This window comes from Chiloscyllium punctatum, chromosome 11 (assembly GCF_047496795.1).
Source record: "Chiloscyllium punctatum isolate Juve2018m chromosome 11, sChiPun1.3, whole genome shotgun sequence".
Taxonomy (NCBI): Eukaryota; Metazoa; Chordata; class Chondrichthyes; order Orectolobiformes; family Hemiscylliidae; genus Chiloscyllium; species Chiloscyllium punctatum.
The window spans coordinates 76,136,203-76,153,311 of record NC_092749.1 but is presented as its reverse complement, the minus strand read 5'-3'; the positions used below and the strand labels follow the sequence as shown (position 1 = coordinate 76,153,311).

The window sequence follows — 17,109 nt, the reverse complement described above, 5'->3', positions numbered from 1 at the left end:
ATTTCCTTACATGGCATTTAACAAATATACATGAATGATAATTTACATATTTTATATACATAGTGTACAGTTAACACTCCACAAACTATTATTCATAACTGATTGGAAATTAAAGTTCATATATCTCAATAATTTAAAATTCCCACTTTAGTGCAATTTTCATGTCTTAACCTGAGCACTGAAGTATAGTTAGTGAAGGCATTTATATTTCCAAACCGTTCCAGTATAATTGCTTTACGTACAGAAGCTTTTTCATCTCATCCAATGCAGAATTGTTCTCTTTCCCCCAATACATTTTCCATTGAATTTAAATTTACTTTTCTCCAGCTTTCTGCTTGAATAGCATAAAGTCAAATTTCAAAAAATGTATAAGCATGGAATATTTATTTGTTCATAATCCAAAAATAATGTAAATACAAAATTAAATACTCATCTTTGGTGCAAACATGCTGTTATAATCCTCCTAGATTAATAAATGTATATGTATCAGTATATTTGCAGAGTATCTTTGTATAGTAAATTTAAATATAAGCAAGGCTATCAGCGACAAAATATTTCTAATCAGAATGGCTTTGATAGTTTTGGCAACTGAATAGCACAATGTCCCTAAACTTCAGGTGCTAGACTCTGAAAAGAACTGGTGATCATCTGAGAATAACAATTATGTTGCCAATACTGTTATTAATATTTAACATTTCAAACTGCAATTTCTTCTGCTGGTTTGATAAGCTAAGCAATGAAGCAAAGCAGTCAAAAAAACTGGTGATATTGCAAAACAATCTATTCACATAAACTTCAAAAAGAAAAGCAAGTTTAACCAACTATTTCTTGGAAGTTTTTCAGAATGCCACCCCAGAGTGTAATATTTTACCATGATTTTACAAAAGCTGGTAGTAAAAAGGGAAAATGAAGTATTGTGTAATGGTTCAAAGTTTGGTGAAGAATAAATGGAACTGCTCAAAGCTGGAATGCTTCAGACTCATTTTTTGAGGTCTGGTGCATTCTTGATATCTTAGTATAGAAATTATGATTTAGTGAGAGGAGCAATGGGAGGTTGCGCACAGCATGAATTTTCCCGCTAAATGTCTTCATTGTTGTGCTAGATTCCTTACATGACCGTCAATTGACTGTATTGGTATCTGGAAATCCTTTCTGAAACAGCATTTTCTTTGTAATCTCCTGAACTTGGTTTTAAGATCAATTTCATTCTTGCTCACTTCATTCACAGAATACAGAGGACATAACATTTTACAAATTGCACAAAATAATAGAAAAGTAAACTGATATTGTATGGCAATGTCTTCCACAAAGTGTTTGTTTCAAGGACAAAGTGGATGTATTACAAAAATACAGAACATGAAAGAAAGCATTACAAAAATAGAAAGAAATGGGTAAAGTTAGAAAGAAAAAGTTCACTTAGTTTTTGCTTGCACAGAATTACTGAAGAACTTTTACTCAAAGTTTCACACCATTTGCACAGCTGTAGAAAAAATATCAGATATGGTCCAAACAACTGCTTTGTATGTTTAATATTATCTCAAACAAAACCTGAATTTGAGAAGTATTTCTAAGGTTTTCTTTTCCATATAAACACACTTCAGAGCACAGGATCCTTCCACCAAGTAGGCAGTTAAGGCTAATCGTGCTGGCATGGTTTACTGTTGAACTGTAAAATGGGTCAATGCTTGCTTCAGCTTTGCAGCAATCTATTAAGAAATAACATTAAGAAATAAAATTGAAGCACACTTCAAAAAGTCTCCATTTCTTTCAAACGACCATGAGGTTATCACTTAAACATTACATAAGCAACTTTCTAGGCACTTCATTTATATATTTGTGCTTTTCACACACTGCAGTTTTCAACACTATGCCCTCTATAGTCAGCAGCAGTCTAATACGCTGCCATCAAAAAATTCCACTTCGGAATGCTATTCTTGCAGCATACTGGAAGGGATTCCTTCTGAGGAATTTGTTAGTAGCATTACATACAAATTATGTAGGAACAGGACCTTTCATCCAAGACATCTACATAATCATAACCATGCTCTCACGTTCCTAACTTTTCTAAATACTTTTTTTTAAAGTTTGTTTGGTATCTGCAGAAACAGGATTTCAGGAATATGGAGATGAGCCTCTCAGGTATGCTGTACTGTAACTGTAATCTCAAGTAATCGAGTCTGCCAGAAGGTTGGAACTTGAGCAGCTCTGACAAAGATGCCTACTGTGAAATACTCTATATATTGTTAATAAATACTATTTGAAGAATTATCTTGCTGTCTGGTCAGATAAATCCACCCTAAGGACAATATTTACTTTAATCACTAACTTCTGGAGTGCATTGCATAATGCTACAAATTTTAGGTTTTAAAAAAGTGGTTTATCCTGCTTTTCCTAAATGTGTCGAATTTAATCATATATCTATGCTTCTTGTTTTACACCTCTCAAGCCCTAGAAACTATTTTCATCTACTTTCTCTCATTTCTTCATAAGTTCGATGGAGGCATTTAAAATAACTCTTAAATCTCCTCTGCTCTAACTGAAATATTTCAGGAAATGAAGGGAGAATTGTGCTGAGAGGAGTCCAGGAGAATTATATTCCTCTTCAAAACAGGAATGTAGCAGCAAATAACAAATCATGGACAAATATCTGAATTTTGCAATTCTTTAATATTCTCTTATTTCACTGTGGTCCTTGTCAGCACTATTTATTTGCTATCATCTTCAAAGCTGAAATTCTGCTACTTCTAATGCCAGAGTTCAAATCATTTATGTAAATTGCGAATACCATTGGTTTTAGCATGCTTCTGTATGTAAAGGGCTGAAATATTTATGGTATTCAATAATAACTACTCAGAGTTTTCTTGTTAGCCTTTGGTTTTAGAGGTGAAATCTTTTATTAGCTCATCAGTGTGACCACAAATAATTTATGAATTCCTGTTGCAAGTTATTTCAAATGTGCAGGTATTAGAGTTGAGCATCACACGTATGCCATAGATAACTGAACTAATATAAAGAGTCGGATCCCTGCGCGGCACGATGGCTCAGTGGTTAGCACTGCTGCCCTCACAGCACCAGGGTCCCAGGTTTGGTTCCAGCCTTGGGCGACTGTCTGTGTGGAGTTTACACATTCTCCCTGTGTCTGCGTGGGTTTCCTCTGGGTGCTCCGGTTTCCTCCCACAGTCCAAAGATGTGCAGGTCAGGTGAATTGGCCATGGTAAATTGCCCATAGTGTTAGGTGCATTAGTGAGAGGGAGATGGGATTGGGTGGTTTACTCTTCGGAGGGTCGGTGTGGACTTGTTAGACCAAAGGGCCTGTTTCCACACTGTATGGAATCTAATCTAATCTTATTCGTTAAATTCTTAAATGTTGGTCCATGCATGCAGAAATCAATTACAACAACATTACAGTCTGAGGTCAACGTCAGCTAATTTTTAAATTGATATTCCATAATCAGTGCCTTACTTTGTACATTTTATTTGGATTAGAGTGGTGCTGGAAAAGCACAGCAGGTTAGGCAGCATCCGAGCAGCAGGAAAATCGCTGTTTCGGGCACAAGCCCTTCTATTCCCGATGAAGGGCTTTTGCCCGAAACATCAAGTTTCCTGCTCCTCGGATGCTGCCTGACCTGCTGTGCTTTTCCAGCACCACTCTAATCTAAACTCTGGTTTCCAGCATCTGCAGTCCTCACTTTTGCCTATATTAGCCAACTGTCAAATTACCCACTGTTAAGATTGAGGCTCATCCCATTGCAGTTTAAGTCTTGCATTATTCTCCAAAACATGAAATAACTGGATTGAAGTCCATTTTCTTCAATCTGGCAGAGATTTAACATATAATGTACTAACTCTTCACAGCTGAAATAGAGGTAGTAGTCCTTTTGATATTCAAATTACAACTCCCTTCCTCATACTGTACTTTGTTACATGGTAAAGAGAATAATTCCTATGACTCAAAAGGCAAGAAAGAGGAGGAGGGGATAAGGGAAAGAGTGGCAGGTAAGAACACACAAGAGAAGCTGGGAATGAATAACTAGCAAAATTTTACACAAGAAAGATCAATTAGACAGGTCAATTCTTGCACAGTGAGCATGAACTGAGGACCAAATGGGCTATACAAACTCTGGAATAGAATTTTTTTTAACAAGTGTTAATTAAGTGTTATTTGCTTCAAAAGTTAATTAAAGAACAATTTCCCTGCAGTTTTTAAGGTTACATTGTTACGGCAGTGACAGACATAGAATAAACATTGAATATAAAATTTCAACTATCATTTGATTGTTATAGCCAAAACCTTTCATGGACTAAAATGTCTTAAAGAAGAAGAAACATGGACCTAAAATGCTGCACTGGTCACGTGACCTAGTGTGAAGCATACTTCATATAGAATAAAAAACTCATTTGCATAGAGGTAATTTTATCTGAAGGGATCAAAACCAAACACCTGAATCAGTCATGAAATTTGCACCTTCTGTCAAGTGTGGTGCTAGAAAAAGCACAGCAGGTCAGGTACCATCTGAGGAGCAAAAGATTCAACGCCTCATCAGGGCTCAACATTTCAGGCATAACCTGTCATCAGGATTGTTGAAGGGTTATGCCCCAAACATAGACTCTCTTGCTCCTCAGATGCTGCCTAATCTTTTTCCAACACCATACTTTGTCAACTCAGGCAGCTGGATAAGACAATGGAGCTACACTCCCGAATACACATTTCCTATAGTTATGTCGATAGCTGCTTTTAAGCAGTAGGGCAAAGTGAAGGATAAATGGATTATAAACAAGAATTGGAGAAACACTGTCTCTTCCCCATGCCCATGTTTCTGATGTCGGAAAACAGCATCCAGTGCAAAACATGTGAAAATGACCAAATCGCCAAGTCATCAAGATTCTGATTCTGAATCTGCAAGTGTTGCAAATGAATCAACAATTAATCAACTATGGCCTCAGGTTTAAAATCTAACACCTTACAGATTGAGACATAGAAAAATTGGAGCACAAGTATGTCATTCAGGCCATTGGTTCATTTCACCATTCAACATGGTCACGGCCGATCCTTTATCTCAATGCCATACTCTACTCTCTCTCCATACTCCTTGATATCTTTATCTTCCAGAAATCTGTTTCTTAGAAGTCTATTTCAAGATTGCATTGCCTTATTTCTCCCCATTGTCATAGCACAGAAATAGAATCTTCAGTCCAACTCGTCCATGTATACCATATATCTAGTCTCACTTGCCAGCATTTAGCCCATATCCATATAACCCCCTCATTAGTCATATACCCATCCAGATGCCTTTTGAATGTTGTAATTGTACCAGACTCCACCAGTTCTTCTGGCAACTCGTTCCATACATGTATGAAAATGTTTCCCCTTAGGTCCCCTTTAAATCTTTGTCCTCTTCCCTCAAACCTATGTCCTCAAGTTTTCAACACCTCCACCTGGGGAAAAGACCTTGACTATTCACCCTATCCATTCCACTATGATTTTATAAACCACTAAAAAGGTCACCTCGGAGCCTCTAATGCTTTGGGGAAAATAGCCCAGCCTAATCAGCCTCTCCCTATAGATCAAACCCTCCAACCCTGGCAATATTCTTTTCAATCTTTTCTGAACCCCTTCAAGTTTCACAACATCCTTCCTATAGCAAGGAGACCAGAATTGCATGCAGTATTCCAAAAGTGGCCTAAGCAATGTCCTGTACAGCTGCACCGTAACTCAACTTCATACTCAATGCAGTGAAAGGAAAAAGTGTGCCAAATGCCTCTTTCATTATTCTATCTACCTGCAATGCCACTTTCAAGGAACTATGAACCTGCACTCCAAGGTCTCTTTGTCCAGCAACACTCCCCCTGACCTTACTATTAAGTTAATAAGTCCTGCCCTGATTTGCCTTTCCAAAATTCTGCACCTCACATTTATCTAAATTAAACTCCATCTGCTACTCCATGGCCCATCGCCCATCTGATCGGGATCCCATTGTACTCTGGAGGTAACCTTCTTGGTTGTCCACCACACCACCAATTCTGATATCATCTGCAAACCATACTATATGGTTACTAACCATAACTCCTATGTTCACAAATCATTTTTATAAATGATAAAAAGCAGTGGACCCAGCACCAATCCTTGTGATACAACATCGGTCACAGGTCTATAGTCTGAAAAACAACCCTCCACCATCGCTTTTTACCTTTGGGCCAATTCTCTCTGTATTCTATGTGATCTAATCTTGTGTCAGGCCTTCTTCCCTTTTAAGTTTATTAACAGTACTTTTTTTTGAGTTGAGTTATCAGGCAATAAAATGGATAGATTTTCTGGAGAGAAAGGATAAGTTCCTTCATTTTCTAGCAAACTGCTTTTTAATTACATTTTATCTCACAGCTACAACAATAAATATTTGTTACAATTGGCAAATCTGGCTAAAAAATAGGGAGCTGATTCACCCTGCTCAGCTGATCATAATATTTAAGGTGAAAAATTACATGTGGTCTTTTGGAAACAGATTTTGTTTCCAAAACATTGGGATTCCCATTTTGTAAGAGAACCTAGATCAGAAGAAAACGGATTGGAGAACTGTGTACAGTGGAAGAAATAGATCTAGTTGAAGCACATCCAGCAGAACTATAACAACGTCATTAAGAAATATTGGTCCTATAGTAGTGAGGCATGGACAAACCGATGAACAATATTCAACATGCTGCACGTGAAAAATTACTGTTGAGTTACAGTCCTGTAAGAAATTTATAGTTAAAAGACTGGACTTCTCCAGTGTGAAGTCAATTAAACTTATTTGGGAAAAATAATAGACAAGTCTAGGACCACTTGTTAATCATTTAAAAATCACAGTAGGATAAGGTAATGGACAAGTTTACTTTTATTTCTTATCAAGTTTTCCCTTTGTCAGAAATCAATTCAATATTTCAAGTTTACTTGGCTTTTCTGAACCCAAGATGAAAGCTACATTGCAACCTGAGCTAAAAAGGTAAATCACAACACAGCCTTAATCGATAAACAAATGTTTTATAAATAGGTTCATGCAGGGTGAAACACAATCATTAAAGATTCCAAACAGAAGAATTTTTTTAAAAATTAAGAGAACAAATAGACTAACAATCAATCCTGCAGTTATACAAGTCTATCATTGGCAAGGAACCACTAGTATAAAAAGAGCTTTTATATAAAAAAAATACTGAAGGTTAACTTTCTTAAATGCTCTGGTAGATTAGTGCTTTGTAGCCCAGCACAAATTCATAGATTACTTTGAAACTAAGAGTTAACTAGTCTTTCAACCTTAACTGTTCCTATCAAAAAAGTCTGAGGACTTTTGAGAAGTCTGACAAAATATCAGTTGTTTGCAGGGCACAGGATTGGTTTTTTAAAAAATTCTTAAAGAAGATCTAAACTTTGCATGAAGTGAGAATGTTAGATTAGATTAAATTAGATTAATTACTTCCAGTGTGGAAACAGGCCCTTCGGCCCAACAAGTCCACACCCACCTGCCAAAGTGCAACTCACCCAGACCTATTTCCCTACATTTACCCCTTCACCTAACACTACGGGCAATTTAGCATGGCCAATTCACCTGACCTGCACATTTTTGGACTGTGGGAGAAAACCAGAGCACCCGGAGGAAACCCACGCAGACATGGGGAGAATGTGGAAACTCCACACAGACAATCGCCTGAGGCGGGAATTGAACCCGGGTCTTTGGCGCTGAGGCAGTAGTGCCACCATGCCGCCCTGTTGTTTAATTTTAATGCTAATTTTAATTCTAATATATAATCAACAATTGATTTCTTTACAAAATCAAAATTAATATATGAAGTTTATTTCACAAAGAGAATATCATGAATTAAATGATAATAGAACAAGGTAGTGAAAAAAGAAATCATTCAGTGAGCAGAGTCTATTCTGCCTCCTTTGAGAGCAATGTAGCTTACGCACCTCACCCCTACACTTTTGTGAGTCATTGCAGTTTATTCCTTTAAATATTTATCCAATTCCCTTCTGAAAGTTACTAAGAACTCTATTTCCATTAGCCTACCAAGCAGTACGTTCCAAATCCTAACCTCTCATTCTGTAAGAAAGGATTTGCTTGGTGTCATGTCTGGTCTTTTATCAAGTGCCTTAAATTTTTCATTCATGGTTATCAACCCACAGGCACTGGAAACACTTTCTCTTTACATATTATATCTAAATTATTCACAATTTAAATACCTCTATTAAAATTTAATTAAATTACAAGAAGAGAACAAGGCAGTTTTTCATTTTATGTCTTTTGTCCCTGCAGCATTTGAAAAAGAAAATAGTTCTGTGAAGTAACCTACCATCTCATGAAATTCAATTTGCTGTTGTAGGTACAGTTGGATTACAGAATTGTAATCATAAATCCGATTATTGTGGAAGTGATTCATTTCAGCTGTAATGAAATTAAGGTCTGAATTCAATAACCTCTCTGTAATCATCTTTACTCAAACTTAAATGTAAAATAAAACAAAACCCAAGAAAATATTTTCAATTTTCTACACTATAATCAATTTTTTTTATACCCACCTTTTTCTTTTTCAGATTTCTCCCCATTCCAGAAAGATAGGGCAACCTAGGCTGTGAAGGGATACGGAGCAGAAGCGGGTAAATGGAATAAAGGTACAGACTACCCATAATCTAACAGAATAGGGGAACAAGCTAAAGCAGCAGGTTGCTCTACTCGTATTCCTACATTACTGAGCATTGACAGGAAGCAAATCAGCAGGAAGATCGCTTCCACACAGCAGGCCAACTCAGATTTTCACTTCCCCAAGCTGCCATGACAAACTCCTTTTTGTGGTGAGATTATCAGAACAGCAAGTCAGAGTACCTGACACATCTGTAACAGAAAGTTCTAGTTACATTTTAATGCCATTGGAAGTTATAGGGGTAACATTCAGGCATAGATATCTTAATTTTTTTTTAAATTCAGGAGGGGTAATACTTTAGATTAAAAATTTTTGTTCCCCTCCATGTACAACAGTGATCCCCTTAAACAATGTTATTAGTGCCAGACAAAGTTGGGTTGGCTACATAAAGTATATATCAAGTTTCACACTTCAGATTAAAGTAGCAAAATTGAAATATGAATCAAGATGTATTTTTCTTTTATGCCTATTTCCTAGGGCCAATCCGTATCAAGAGGGTTCCCAAACATCAGAACAACCAAATGTTTCTCAAATGAAGGTTACCTCTCAAAATGTCCCTTCCAGCAGTCCAAGAGATCAGCCATGTAAATTTCCCCCAGTGACATATCACCACCACCACCACCATCACTTCCCCAGCCTCCAACTGTCCTCTCCCCAAACTGGTCATGATCCTGGCTGCAGTTAAATCTCTCAGGGGCATCACATGGTCACCACTGGAGACAGCCAGGACTTTGTGCAGCAAAGTGAACAGGGATTGGAAGAGTCAAGTATCAGAATGGTCAGGAATCCATTCAGGGAATCTCAGAACTCATGAGTGCCATGAACCAAATTACAGCAGAGAAGAAGAAAGTCAGGGGGAATGGAGAGTAGTATCTTGGGAGAATTAAAAACCGAGCACTAGAAAAAGCAAAGACTGTGGATGTACATTTGGGAATCTGGGGTCAAGTAAAGCAGAAGGAATGGTTGGACATGGGGACTACCATTTTCCATACTGCCAGGATCAGCAGCAAGATGGTTAGTGGAAGTGACACTGAGAAGTGCAGTCAGTAAATGGGTGAGTTGACTTCACTGTGGGTAAACTCTGAAATACTATTTCCATTGGTAGAGAACAATGAACTAAAACTGGAAAACAATGATTTTCGTTCGAAGGAAAAAAATGGAAGAAAAGGAGGAAAATGCTTGGATGCAGGGCTGCAACAGTTTGGAATACATGGATACAAAAATGTGAAAACACATCTCAACAAATTCAAGAACAGCTTCTTCCCCACTGTTGTCAGATTTACGAACAGACCTCACATATACTAGAACTGATCTTTCTCTACACCTTCTCTGAATTCTGTTCTATTACAATGATGTTCTTATGCAAGATATGATTTGCCTGTATAGCACGCAAAATAATACTTTTCATAGTATCATGGTACATGCGCCCCTGGAAACATGGTGGCTCAGTGGTTGTCACTGCTGCCTCACAGCACCAGGGCCCTGGTTTCAATTCCAGCGAATGTCTGTTTGGAGTTTGCACATTCTCCTTGTGTCTGCATGGGTTTCCTCCAGATGCTCTGGTTTCCTCCCACAGTTCAAAGATGTGCAGGTTAGGTGGATTGGCCATGCTACATTACCCGTATAGTGTGTTCAGGGATGTGTAGGTTACATCATCTAGCCATGGAAAATGCAGGGTTGTAGAGTGGGGGGGGGGGGGGGGGGGGGGGGGGGGAGGGGGTGAGTCTGGATGGGATAATCTTGAGAGTCAGTGTGGACGTTTTTGGGATGTATGGCCAGTTTCCACACTATAGGGATTCTATTCCATGTGACAATAAATAAAATAAAAATACTCATACCTTAGTATGAGTAAGGTAAATATTATTTTAATATTACAAATATCAAAAAGGTCTTGAAGTGAATTGGATGCACTGATTTTCTCCTTCGCCTGCTCATTAGTATCCTCCTCGTTTTTTGAACTTCAGGCACAATGGCTGCTGATGTGAATCCACAAGAGACAACACTCAGTTATAGGGGTCCAAAGCAATTAATGTAAATGCAGCAACATTGAGAAGGCATTTAGAAGTTGTTGCCTCCAAGCAGTGTTGGTAAACCTAATGCCAGCAGCCAAGAATCCCAAATTTCTATTATTATTGCTATGAAGGGCTCTAAACTGTTTTCTTCCTCAGAAGAAAGAAAAAATCAAAAGTATATATGAATGCAAAATATGCAAAGTCACTTTTTAGAAATAGATTTTGATCCTATACCTACCTTGGAATGCATAAGACATTGTTCCAATACGATTCACCATGGTATTCTTTTCTTGTGGTGTCACTTTATTCAAAGCAACCAGTTTGTCACCTTCTTTTGCTTTCTCTATAGCTCCCTGTCATAAACAATAAAGTTATAGCATCATACATAAAGTTCATAAAATCAACATAAACTATTAAAAGTCTCAAAAAGGTGATCTCATTGAAACCTACAAAATTCTTAAAAGGGATAGATGAGATGAATATAGGTGAGAAGTCAATAAGATGTTTCTCTTGCTTTGGAGTCTAGACACAGGGGCACAATTTAAAAATAACAAGAGATGGTATTAAAGACCAATGTAAGAAGATTTTGTTTTTACTCAATGGTGAATGTTTGGAATTCTGTTCTTCAGAGGACTATGAAAGCTGGGTCTGAGTTTATTTAGAAGTAGAGATTGATAAATCTTTGGTTATGTAGGTAAAAGGCATTCAAGCTTTCAATCAGCCATGATTGTATTAAATGGTGCAACAAGCTTAATGGGCTGATGACTTACACTTGTTCCTGTAACAATTGCTCTCAGATCAACATGAAAATTTTACTGCTGAGTTTTAGTCAATAAATTACTGACCAAACTCTACATTGTCAGATTATAAATAAAAAGATTTTAAAAATATTACTTCCTCATATTTGGATGTCTGTGGCTAGGACAACATTTGCTGCCCATCAGTGAAGAACTGCAGGCCATGTACACTCTCTCTGCACTGCTAGGAAAGGAATGCCAGGATTGTCACAAACTAAAGCAGAAGTTGCTAGAAGAGCTCAGCAGTCCGGAAGGGTCGCAAGACCCAAAACGTTAACTAATTTCTCTGCATAGATGCTGCCAGACCTGCTGAACTTTTAAAGCAACTTCTGCATTTGTTTCTGATTTACCACAGCCACAGTTCTTTTGGTTTTTATCCAGGATTTTCACTACTGACAGTGAAGTAATGATGACACAGTTCCGAGTCAGGATGTTGTTCGGCTTGGAGGGGAACTTGCAGATGGTGACAATCCAGCATCTGCTATCTTTTTTCCTTTAGGTAGTCCATGTCATGATTTTAGAACCTCAGTCAAATAAACCATACAGAGCTGCTACAATGCACCTTATAGATGGTACACACTGCCACTGGGCATTGGTGGTGGAGAGAATAATGTTTAAGGTGGAGGGTGAGGTGTTAATCAAGTGAGCTGTTTTATTCTGGATGATTTTGGGCTTCTGGAGTTGGAGCTACATTTATCTAGATAAGTGGAGAACAGGCCATTATACTCCTGACTTGAGTCTCAGATGGTGGATAAACTTTGGGAAGTCAGGTAATAACCGACTTGTGGTAGAATTCCCAACTTCTAATCTGCTTTTGTAGCCACAGTATGGCTGATCTAGTTCCATTCCTGGTCAATGATAATTTCAGGATGTTGATGGTGGGGGATTTTAGCAATAGTAATGTCAGTGAATATCAAGAGGCAACAGTTAGATTCTCTTTTATCGGAGATAGTCATTGACTATCATTTGTTACATGCTAACACACCAAAAAAGGTAAAAACAATGACTGCAGATGCTGAAAACCAAATACTGGATTAGTGGTGCTGGAAGAGCACAGCGGTTCAGGCAGCATCCAACGAGCAGCGAAATCGACGTTTCGGGCAAAAGCCCTTCATCAGGAATAAAGCCCGATTTATTCCTGATGAAGGGCTTTTGCCTGAAACGTCGATTTCGCTGCTCGTTGGATGCTGCCTGAACCGCTGTGCTCTTCCAGCACCACTAATCCAACACACCAAAAAGGTCCATCAAAACAGAATTCTATTTTAAAAGAAAATGCGTGGCTACATCTCTTATCAAAATATCATACAGAGGCTACCAACAAGGTATTTACATACCATTCATAGTTGTTAGCTTTTAAGTTTTTCTTCATTAGGTTACAATTACAAACTAAATGTGATTAATTGTACAGATTGGAGGAAATGTTAAACTGAGTATGCATTAATCCAACACTATAAATGAATACTTTAGCACAACTTAAGAAATACAAGAAGAATTCATTTTAATGTTCTACATATTTACAATTCTTCCAATTAATAGTGTTATATGGAGGACAATAATTAAGCAATGCTGGACACATTTGACTGTACTCAACTCAACCCTGTTATAATCCCTGCAGGTGAAACCATATGTTAAAAGATTCAAATTTAATGAATAGCCCCCAGATGAAAAAGTTACCAGCCAATAACTTCAACACAAATCAAAAGCCACATAAATCAACAGGCAAATGATACTTCAAATGAAAACGGTAACGTACATGTTAGATAATCAAAAACAACAAAGAAACACCTTACACAAAGACAAGCATTTACATTATTCCCCACAAAAATGAAGTTCCACAATTTACAAACATAGAAAACTGAAACAGTAGACCATTTGGCCCTTTGAGATTGCTTCACCATTCTATAGGATCATCCTGTTCGCACTTTTGCCCCATATCTGTTGATCCCTTTTGCCCCAACAATAGCTAATTCCTCCTTGAAAATTATGCTGACAAGCTTAAAAAATGTTGATCTTTATTTGTGCATAGTAGATCAGGAGTTCTATCCAAAAATAGCTTCCAATTCCACATTTCACGCAGTTGTCATTAGCAAGTCACACCTATACAAATGCTCTCTTTTTCAGATCATGACTGATGATGGTGTAGCTTTCCACAGTTTCTTTTCAACTGAGATCAATAAACACCCTGTTTCACGGTTCGTCTGCAAAGCAAATGCCCAGCTCTTTAGCATCGTCAAGCAATTCACGCAGCCATCCAGGTTTTAGACCTTTTTAAGCTGACTTGTGTAGTGCCTCCAGGAGCTCTATTGAACTTTTCCCTTCTTGAGAAATTTGTTTCTTTTTCTCATAATAATTTGCTATGTTCTTCTTCCTGCCTCATTGTTTGTTCTTTCTTTCTACAACTGTATGCTAATTGTCTTCTATTCATACCTCAATTTTATGTCAGCTACAATTTCATAATCTCCACTGCAGCTCAAACAACAGTCATCTAATATTATGAGTGCGATGACAGCAGCATGCAGAAGGGCATGCAGAGTGTCCCAGCAGTTCAACCAACTGTCATGCAACAGATTGCTAGGGCTGCTGAGGCCTGGCTAAGAACACTGACAATAGGTCCACAGGACATAAACAAGCTAACAAAAAGTGCCAAGTGCATTAAAAATTGTGCCTGCAATTCCTGTGCCATGTGAGAGCTATAGAACACTTCATGTATACTGAATAAATACAAGTCCAGTGTGCATTTCCAATTGCTTGAACACAAGACCAGAAATCTTGCATTTCAGGAGCAGCTGTCCATTCTCAGGAAGGCAACATTCACTTTCAGAAGGTTGGATGTTCAAATTCTCAAGACTTCAACACAAAAACCTAGGCCAAGATTCCAGTACTGAATTGAGGGAGTGCTGAACTGTCAGAAATGTCTTCTTTTGGATGAGAAGTTAAACCAACCCTTTCAGATAAATCCAATGGATCCTATGGCACCACTTTGAAATGGAGCAAGAGAGTTCTATCAAGCATCTGGACAACATTTACGCTTCCGCTAACATCACTAATTCAGATTATTTGGTCAATAATGAATTTCTGTCTATGGAATCTTGTTGTATGCAAACTGGACCTATGCTTCCTGCATCACAATAGTAGCAACGCTTCAAAAAGTACTTAATTGACTATCAAACAAACTGGGACTTCCTAAGGTAATGAAAGACACTATCTGAATGCAAGTTTCTCCTTTCTTTTACTGACTTTCTAACAGCACTTCAGTTCAACGCGTATCTTTCCCTTTTTACCCTGATTTACGCCATCACAAAATACTGATGGTGACAATTGGATATGGAACTAGAAATACTGGAAATACTCAGTTCATACAGAAGTATCTGTGGTAAGACAAGCCAAGTTAATTGACCTGAATTTTACCCATGGGGATTCTCACTTTGGAGTAAAACAAAAAAGCAGCTGAGGTTACACATGCCTCCGGTAGGAACCACTCAGCAATCTTACCACACAGTCTTTCTGATTGGTCATTTATGGGCCGCTGTCAGGTCTACAACAGGTATATTAAAATCAAGGAAGTGCTAGCAAAGTTCTCAGGTCCAAGTAGACAATAGTTCCCTTCTGGGAAAATTATTAGAGCCATGGGAGCTGCTTTCTTTTTGATGCCCATTTCTCAGGTCAATAAATATCTCTCCCCCAACCCTGACTCCTGCTGGGCTGCAATAAGGTGATTATTTCACTATAGCTCATGACCATCTGACATGACAGAGACTAACAACAAAATGTTGACAAGATTACACTGTCAATGACCATAATGCCTTGGTTAATAGTTGGAAATTACCATGGATGAGGAGAAAATATTAAATTTTGTATAACAGCACTCCTGGACATAATAAAAAAAAAAAGTTGCCTGTTTCCTTACAGCATGTCCCAGACACCACAATCAGTAAATTGCACAGTGATTTTAATGCCTCACCCCAAACCGCAAGAGTCAGTCAAATTCACTCAATTAGCCCTGTTTCTCCTTCCACAGATCATGCCAAATAGCTCTTCTGGTTTTCAAATTTGTGACTCCACCCAGGTTTCCAACTCAGTGACCAAGGAGATTTGCTCCTTCTGTCTTTATCAAAAAATTTGAGCAACTTCTTAAAACTCCCTGTTCATGTGCATTGAATCATAGAATCTCAACAGTGCAGGTAGAGGCCATTTGGGCCAACGAAATCCCACATGTGCAGTTACAGGCATATTCACCATAGTTAACCCACACAGCCTGCACACTACGGAGCAATTTAGCATAGCCACTCCATCTAAACCTTTGGACTGAGAGAGGAAAACAGAGCACCCAGAGAAACCCATCTAGACTCAGGGAGAATGTGCAAACTCCATATAGACAGACACCAATGGCTAAAAACAAACCATGTTGCTGGTGCTATGAGGCAGCAGTGTTAACCACTCTGTGACCTTGCTGCCTGGTGTAGCATCCAGTATTTTTAAAAATTTCTCTTCAAAACCTTCAACATGGATACTATTTCAGTGAATGTTTGAAGGCATATGGCCAAAATCAATGATTTGTATCAGTTTCCCCGTTATTTCTAATTCTGATCCAAGGCTTTACCTAAAAAAAAACTGGAAGACATAGTGTCCTAAAAAGGACTTGCCCTTCCACTTACCAAAACTGGTGAATCTGAAACAATGCGTTGGATTTCAAGTACCTGCAGAAGTTGGAGGAGGAGGCAGATTAGAGGCCCAAAAGAAAAGCTGCACCAGCGGGCAGATTCCCTGGCCTCATCCCACTTCGGATCACTGGGCTACCAGCCGGCAATGTGACTGGAAGCCACACCGCTCATTACAAGTCACTGAAAAACATTTAAAGAAAGGCAGCTGGGATTCTCCAGCCAGCTTCCAGGTTCTCGTGGGCATGAAGGCACATTTAGGTATCCTGAGGTGGCAGAGCGAGTGCCATAGTTCCAGGCAAGCCTAGAGACACTTCAGATTTGATTACATTCCCTACAGCATGGAAACAGGTCCTTCGGCCCAACCAGTCCACAATGACCCTCTGAAGAGGAACCCACCCAGACCCATTTCCCTCTTACTAATGCACCTAACACTATAAACAATTTAGCATGGCCAATTCACCTGACCTGCACATCTTTGGACTGTGGGAGAAAACTGCAGCACCCGGAGGAAACCCACGCAGACAGTCACCAGAGGCTGGAATTGAACCTGGGACCCTGATGCTGTGAGGCAGCAGTGCTAACCACTGAGCCACCGTGCCGCCCCAAAATTTACTTAAGCGCAGGAACAGTCTCCGACCTCCCTACAGAAGATCTCTCCTTCCTACACCATAATAGCTCCTCCCCACAGTGGCTGTCTGACTGCAAGTTCCATTTTTTTATTTGAGATTTTTAAATATTTGAAAGATGACACTTAGCTTTGATTGCAGCTGCTGCCCCTTTCAAGCTGCAAGGTCTTTGATTGGTCCTCTATCTGCAAGAGACAGCTATCATCCTTAAATGAATGTCAAGCCTGTCTCCAGGCCAGTTAAAGGGACACCCAAGCAAAGGTCACAATGAGTGACTGCTTCTGTTCAGGATTCGAGACTCACAAACAATCCCAATCTTTGTTTCTCATTTTCAGAGAGA

General features: G+C 38.6%; 1 protein-coding gene across 7 annotated transcripts in view; it reads right to left on the bottom strand.

Moving 5' to 3' along the window:
* Positions 1–367: 367 nt before the first annotated feature.
* The window catches only part of snx9b (sorting nexin 9b), a 149,022-nt gene continuing 132,280 nt past the window's right edge, over positions 368–17,109 (bottom strand). For 6 of the 7 annotated variants that reach the window (XM_072581074.1, XM_072581077.1, XM_072581072.1 and 3 more), the window contains 3 exons: positions 10,924–11,038; positions 8,326–8,417; positions 368–1,706 (listed from right to left, as the gene is read on the bottom strand). In XM_072581074.1, coding sequence (XP_072437175.1) covers positions 1,656–1,706; positions 8,326–8,417; positions 10,924–11,038 — 258 coding nt within the window. In that variant the 3' untranslated portion in view covers positions 368–1,655. Of the gene's footprint in view, positions 1,707–8,325; positions 8,418–8,551; positions 8,603–10,923; positions 11,039–17,109 lie in introns of those variants that run through there. The other variant, XM_072581076.1, reaches the window with a different exon arrangement.